This window comes from Euphorbia lathyris, chromosome 6, assembly GCF_963576675.1.
Source record: "Euphorbia lathyris chromosome 6, ddEupLath1.1, whole genome shotgun sequence".
Classification (NCBI taxonomy): Eukaryota; Viridiplantae; Streptophyta; class Magnoliopsida; order Malpighiales; family Euphorbiaceae; genus Euphorbia; species Euphorbia lathyris.
Window position 1 is genome coordinate 77109970 of NC_088915.1, and position 7555 is coordinate 77117524.

General features: G+C 36.1%; 1 protein-coding gene across 3 annotated transcripts; it reads left to right on the top strand.

Moving 5' to 3' along the window:
• Positions 1-1712: 1712 nt before the first annotated feature.
• On the top strand, positions 1713-7106 carry LOC136232256 (protein TRANSPORT INHIBITOR RESPONSE 1-like). Of its 3 annotated transcripts, none has more exons than XM_066021309.1 (5): positions 1713-1866; positions 1953-2519; positions 4263-4755; positions 5289-6054; positions 6582-7106. In XM_066021309.1, exons 2-4 carry the CDS (start codon positions 2008-2010, stop codon positions 6048-6050), a joined length of 1767 nt encoding a protein of 588 aa, XP_065877381.1. In that variant the 5' UTR covers positions 1713-1866; positions 1953-2007; the 3' UTR covers positions 6051-6054; positions 6582-7106. The 3 variants fall into 3 exon arrangements, with proteins under 3 accessions (XP_065877381.1, XP_065877383.1, XP_065877382.1); XM_066021311.1 differs by having other exon boundaries at positions 1726-1866; positions 2007-2519; XM_066021310.1 differs by lacking the exon at positions 1713-1866 and having other exon boundaries at positions 1875-2519.
• Positions 7107-7555: the final 449 nt, after the last annotated feature.

The following is a 7555-nucleotide window of genomic DNA, read 5'->3' on the forward strand; positions in this document are numbered from 1 at the left end:
ATAATACTTTGTTACCGAGACATTATATATCTATAATAAGTATAGAGCACTGATGCTCTCAGTGGTATGTTGGTCACACGATCTATTTGCAAATGTGAAAAAAGATTGGACACACGATATATTATGTGTGAGTGGAAGATGTAAGAAACATCCGCACGTATTAATTTGAATCAGGTGGATTACATATTTAGGTTTGATCTAATTGAGTTATTAGATAATTAGGAATCCTAATTGTATTGAGAGATTAATTCCTATCTAACTTAGTGTTAGAATTAAAGTTAATTAAGGAATCATATTCTAATAAGAAGTTATAATCATAATTAACATAGATTTGATTTTCTAACTCCAATAGGATTAATACTATTAAAGACATATATACAAGGACTCAGTTAGACATAATAAAAAATAATTGAAATCATGGGAAATACAATATCTTTATCCCTTTCCCTCTCCATGCAGCACATCTCTTTCTCTACAAAGGGACTTATCACTTAGACCGTGGAACAATTCCTCTTGAACAATTTGTAGGAATAATGATGCAAACATCCTGTCGGGACCCGCCGGTCAAGCACAACTTGGCAGATGCTCTCCTATTGTGGACACTGTGAGCAACACGTGTACCTTAAGGTGTATCCTAGAAGAGTACCAAGAGCGGATCCTCGAGATTACTTCCCCAGCAAGGGTTAAACCTTACTTCATCACGAAGGAAACCAGTCGACAAAGATGATAGTCTTATCCTAATTACTGTCCGTACCATTTAGTACTATTTGTCCACATTTCAAATGCCTATTTTACCCTATTTGTTCTTCTTGTATTGTAACCCTAGTAGGAGTAATCATGTCCATTATCTTTCATTAGGGGAAGTATTTAAACCTCATATTTGTAAGGATGAACCTCAACTTTTATTAATCAAACAAATTTCTCTTCGAGAGTAAGGTTTTCATACCTATATCTTGGGATTAACTCCTTCTAGTTTAGTTAGAGAAGAAACTCTTTGTTGATTTACGATTAAAACCATCACAATCGTCTTTAATCTGTATCAAATAACGTGACCAGTAATACAAATTCATGGTTCAAATTCTTTCGCTGCAATCTCAACGATAATCTGCACTTCAAGAGATAGTCCGATAAATAACTGTTTGAACCCGTATGATTAGTTGAGTAAAAATCTCCAGAATTTTAAGAGTAAAATGAATAATAATATTTTTTAAAAATATCTAATATTATTTTAAAGATAATAAAGAAAATAAGAATTAAAAAATTAAAAAATATTTTAATTAAAGACGAAAACTAAAAGACAATTTTAATTTTATAGGACTTATTGATTAATGAAAGTTAGTAATAGTAATAGTAGTAGTGATGACTATGAGAGTGGAAATAGATTTGACTTATCCGCAGTCTAAATCTACGATCCAAAAACCCTCCATTTACTCAAATCATTAACCCTCTCTTCTAAAATCCACCTTATGCGCGCACCGTGCACCAGGACTTCCAAAAACCGCTTACGTGGCGGAGATCCAGAGGTAGTGCACAATGCGCACATTGGTATAAGTTAGTCTGATCTCCGCATCGCCCTTTCTTTGTACTTGGTAGCCATCTCGTTGTCCGCTTCAGAGAGAGGAAACATCAAACTGAAATTAAAAATTTAAAAAATAATAATAATAATAATTAGTTTTCTGAATAATTTTTACTTTAAAATATTTTATTACAAATTATTATTCTCTCTCTGTCGCTTTTGCTATAATACGCAAGTGCTTAAGCTTCTTTCTTCTTTGGTCTTCTTCCATCGCACCCAAGCTTTTCTAAATCAGTACTAAAACTTCCATTTCCTTCTTCTAATCTGGTGTACGACATTTCCAGCTTCAGGTACAGATTCAATCATTTTTCTTCTTTCTAATTCTGCTCGTAACTTTCAGATCCATTTGAGTTTCGATTTTATTCGTTTTTTTTAGCTTTTTTTTGGGGGCTTTAATGGTGGTTTGAGCTGCTTTGATTTGGAAGTTCAGTATGGATCTAAATTCGAAGGGGAAGAAGGAATCGCCTGAAGCCCCATCTGATTCAGCTCGGTCATCTCCATTTCCAGATGAGGTGCTTGACAGGGTTTTAGGTATGTTGAAATCGAATAAGGACCGGAGCGCGGTTTCTTTAGTGTGTAAAGACTGGTATAACGCAGAGAGATGGTCGCGGTCTCATGTTTTTATCGGTAACTGCTATTCTGTCTCTCCGGAGATCGTAGCTCGCCGGTTCCTGAAAATACGGAGCATTACTCTGAAAGGGAAGCCTAGATTCTCTGATTTCAATTTAGTTCCGAGGAATTGGGGCGCTGATATTCGCTCTTGGCTTGTCGTTTTTGCCTCCAAGTACCCGTTTCTGGAGGAGCTTAGGCTGAAAAGAATGACTGTTACTGACCAGAGCTTGGAATTTTTGGCTCTTAATTTCCCCAACTTTAAGGTTCTCTCGCTTCTTAGCTGTGATGGATTTAGTACTGATGGTCTTGCAGCCATTGCTACTCATTGCAAGTAAGGATCTCTCTTTCACTTTTATTGATTATTTCTTTGATTATTATTATTCGATTTGGGTTTTTAATTTCATGTTTTGAGTTGTTATTTCTAATTGTCTTTTTGGATTTACTATTTTCCTGATTGAGTCGAGATCCAGGATCTGCTTCTGGTTATTAGACAAAAGTTTTGATTGGATTGTTCTGTTTTTGGTGTTGAGTTTGAATTTGTGGAACAAGTGGGCTGGTTTCTGGTTCATGCTTGTGATGGGTAATTGTGTAAAACGAAAGAAGTGGTTCTACTGTTGTTTGTTTACTTTTTTTTATTGTTCTTGTTCGAGTCTAATTTCTTTTTCTTGATTTGACATTTGACCTGTTAAGAGCATTTAATGGATTATGGCATATGTTTGATGTCATTATCCGCTCAAATACCCTCTTTTTTTCTTCTTGTATTTTTATAGGGAAAATGCAAGTTTCTGTGTCGCATTGTATGTATTATTGGGTCAATTATTTTCATAGATGTTGGTCTTACTAGTTGGTGGTATTAGTAGATACAGTTGTATCTATTATTGTGTCAATCATGGATCGTGACATATGTTTCTTTTTTTTTTGGGCCCCGTGACAAAATTTACAGGTCTCCAATTGATTTTAGTTCTCATTTTTGTTGCATATTCTGAAACTTTCAAGGACTAGTTTAACATAAATCTGTACACTGTATCAAATTTTCAAGGCGTTTCTTTTTTCTTTTTCAATTTTCTATATATCAGAATTTAATTGACTAATGTCTCACCATTAAAGCAGAGGCTTATTTGCAACCCAAGTGCTTCTACTTTTCCATTTCCTTTCCATGTCCTTTCTTATCCTGAATTCTTTGCCTTTGCTTTGTTATCCTTATTCCTCCTTTTATTCTGACATGACACTTCACCTGTTAATATGCATTCATTGGATGGCATAATCCTCTTGCCAACTTGTCATCCACCACACTTGGAGTAAGAATTATTGGAAAAATATAGAATAAAAGAAAGGTTAGCATTTAGGATGCTGGCACCTTTAGGTACAGACAATGAGCTCCTTTTAGTAATATGTAATACTTCTTCATTTGATACAGAAACATTTTTTGTTGATGCACTTTGTATATTCAGGCAAGCAGCTCATCTTTATAATATATAGTCTTTGTATGATCCAAATATGTTTTGATGCACTTTCCTGTAATTTTGATATACCCAGTAAGGTTTGTGTGTGTGGTCCTTATCTTCAGTTGATCCAAAGCTTTGTGTTGAATGTTGATGCATTGTCTTTTAATTTTTATGCAGTCACTCTTCTAGGTTTACTGGCATACCAAATATGTACTCATTATTTAAAACTATGTCTGTGAAGTTGTAGCTAGGCATGGACAACACAGCTGATTTCTTTTTCCTAAAATTATCCTGCATTATGTGCTCAATTAATTTATAGCGCTAGAACTAACCTTTACCCTTGAACTTCACTTAGCTCAAACAGAAAGATGAACTAAACAATGCAGGAACTTTGAGTTATACAATGGTGAGAACTATACATGTAGTTAAATATATTAATCTATATTTGTACTTTCTGGCGTCTGCCACAAGTTTATTGAAATCCCAGTTTCATGAGTTGCGATATTCAGGGTATTCTTTAACCCATTTATGAATTGTTTTTATATGGTTTTCCTCTGTCTTTAAAGCAAGTGCTGCAACTTCTGAACCTTTTGTTTATGAGAAAACTTCTTAATTGGGTGTTGTTTCAGGAATTTGACTGAGCTTGACATCCAGGAGAATGGCGTTGAAGACAAGAGTGGCAGCTGGTTGAGCTGTTTTCCTGAGAATTTCTCATCATTGGAAGTGCTGAACTTTTCCAATCTGAATAGCGACATCAATTTTGATGCACTTGAGAGGCTTGTAAGTAGGTGCAAATCATTAAGGGTTCTTAAAGTCCACAAAAATATCTCCTTGGATCAACTTCAAAAGCTTCTTGTTTGTGCCCCTCAATTGACAGAGCTTGGTACTGGATCTTTCTTTCTCGAGCTCATTCCTGAACTCTATGCTGAACTTTCAGATGCATTCTACAATTGCAAGAAACTGGAAACCCTTTCTGGTTTATGGGAACTGCATTTACTTTATTTACCTGTTCTCCACCCTGTTTGTAGAAACTTGACCTTCCTTAATTTGGGTTATGCTGCTATGCGAAGTCTTGAGTTTGCTAATCTTATTCGTCACTGCCCACAACTACGTCGTCTATGGGTGAGTAATAGCTCTCTTGTTGATTTTTCTTTCTTTCTAGAATATAATTCCTTCACTTTTAGTTGAATAACTTGGTGAATTATCATTCTTTTGGCTTTGTCATTCTGTTACTAACTGCCTCCTTATTTTTGTCTCATTCTTGTACTATTTCTGTTAATGAGCCACCAAGAACCTATTATTCTGTTTTCTCTTTATGAATTCACAGTCAAAGAGTTCAATCTTTTCCACGGATGCTTAGTTTATTTTAGATGTGTATCACGAACCCTCAAACATATCATTTTTATCTCTCTCCCTATATATATATATTGGCATCCTATGTATAGGGGAGAACCAAGAGAGTTTAAGATAAGCAGAAAGAAGGAAAGCCTATACACTACCCTAATTCTCCTCTTGGCTGTTTCCAAACCCTTTGAATAAACAATATGATGTTGATATATATATATCCATTCAGTGCAGGTTGGTTGTGGAAGAAAATCATACGAGTCTTTATCACATCAATTCTTTTTGTAGGTTTAATTATACTGTTATTGTAGGTTGTCGACACTGTAGAGGATGTTGGGCTTGAGGCTGTTGGATCAAGCTGTCCTTTGCTGGAGGAACTCCGTGTTTTCCCTGCTGACCCATTTGATGAGGAAATTATACATGGAGTAACTGAAGCAGGCTTTGTTGCGGTGTCTTATGGTTGTCGGAGACTTAACTATGTCCTCTACTTTTGCCGGCAGATGACTAATGCTGCAGTAGCAACAATAGTGCAAAACTGCCCAGATTTCACCCACTTCCGTCTCTGCATAATGAATCCTGGACAACCAGATTACTTGACAAATGAACCCTTGGATGAGGCTTTTGGTGCGGTTGTGAAAACTTGCACTAAACTTCGGAGGCTTTCAGTTTCAGGTCTATTGACTGATCTGGCATTTGAGTACATTGGGAAGTATGCCAAAAATTTGGAAACCCTTTCAGTAGCTTTTGCTGGCAGCAGTGACTGGGGGATGCAATGTTTGTTGGGAGGCTGTCCGAAGTTGAAGAAACTTGAGATAAGGGATTGCCCTTTCGGGAATGCAGCACTTCTCGCGGGTATGAAGAAGTATGAATCTATGAGGTCGCTTTGGATGTCATCCTGCAATCTGACGATGGATGGCTGTAGGCTATTGGCAAGAGAGATGCCAAGACTGAATGTAGAGGTGATGAAGGAGGAAGGGAGTGATGAAAATCATGCTGATAAAGTTTACGTGTACCGATCTGTTGTAGGACCAAGAAGAGATGCCCCTCCTACTGTCCTCACTCTTTCGAGTTGATAATGTAGGTTGCCTTCTCTCTCTCTCTCTCTCTCTCAGACACATATTCATGCAGCATTCATGTATACACTCATGCATTGGAAGGGACTATCCTATCCTATTAAGTACTTGATAGGATCTGTTACCTGCTTGTGCCTTCCTTTCGTGCGTGCGGGGAATAGGGGAAGGATTTCGTGCACTATTAGGGAAAATATTCCCTTTATTCCTATGGCTTGTTTGATTGAAATTATTCTCGGTGTCAATTTCTGACACCACAACCCGATTTTTCAGAGAAAATCCACTTGACACGATCCATTCGACACGGTTAACGTGTTTGTGTCATTTATAGCATATATAATCAGGTGAAGTGTATAGATCACACAGCACGATTACTGTTTTGAAGTGTAAACCATTACCTATGCATCTGCAAATTTTATATAAAATTTTGTTAAGTGATGCTCTGACCTGTTTCTGTTCTGGATGTGTGTGTTTACTAAATCATTTCCGGACGTATTCCTTAACGAAAAGAATTCTTTTTCTGTACCTCCACAGAAGGCATTTCACCATTGAGCTGACTAAGGACTCAAGTCATATTTTTTGCTATGTGGAACAAGAATATACGATGATGGTCATCGAAACATGAAATCCTCTGCTGCTGTTTTCTTTTTCTCCACACGGCAAACACTGGAATAGGTAACTGAAAAGGATACCAAAGACGATGCTCTACTCCGCCCTTGAATAGCAGAAAATTGCAAGACTGCTGATGCTGAAGTAAATGAAGCAGCAATGGTAATGGGTGACAAAGGAAAATCTGTCCCGGCCGTCGTGCAGTGCAAGCCCAGACCGATGCAGTCTTGGAATAATAAGTGTTAAGATTTGATCAAATTCGTAATATTCAAATTGATATGGTGGGTTGAAGAGATCACCCTTTATTTATTTTATTTTATTTTATGAAACTAGCTGAGATGTCAATGTTGAAGAATTTTACATGTTATTTGTATAACAGTTAGTTAATTTTTATTTTGGAAAGATACAATTTGTGATTGATGTTAAGGATAAACTAATCCCTTTTTCTGATGGGTTTTTTCCAGCTCTTGTTCTGCTGTAGAAAAACAAGAAAAGGATAGCATAATTCTGATTGCTTTATCATTATCTGGGATGTGTTTATCCGTAACAAAAAACTGTCCTTGTTTTGTTCTTGGGAAGTAGGTTTAATTAGTTAAGTGTCAGTTTGTTTCCATTTTTCGGAATTGCTTTTTGCCTTTCAATATTAAACATGAGATAGAAATTGTTTGGTAAAATTTCAAAACAGCTGTTTTTTTTCCAGAAAAAACAACTAATATCTATCTATTAGTAATAGCAAACAACTGAAACAAACGGGAGTTTTACATCGTTTTCTTCCCAAAAAATAAAAAAGGTTTTGTTATTTACCGCCCTAAATTACTAATCAATGCTTCTATTTGGACAATTTTTTTTATGCAAAAAATTCAAAACTGGGAATTTTCAGAGAAAATTTTAAAATTTGG

Coding starts and splice junctions, on each gene's coding strand:
- LOC136232256 (XM_066021309.1), top strand. CDS start 2,008: ATGGATCTAAATTCGAAGGGGAAGAAGGAATCGCCTGAAGCCCCATCT. Junction 2,520..4,262: donor GCCATTGCTACTCATTGCAA/GTAAGGATCTCT, acceptor GTGTTGTTTCAG/GAATTTGACTGAGCTTGACA. Junction 4,756..5,288: donor CACAACTACGTCGTCTATGG/GTGAGTAATAGC, acceptor CTGTTATTGTAG/GTTGTCGACACTGTAGAGGA.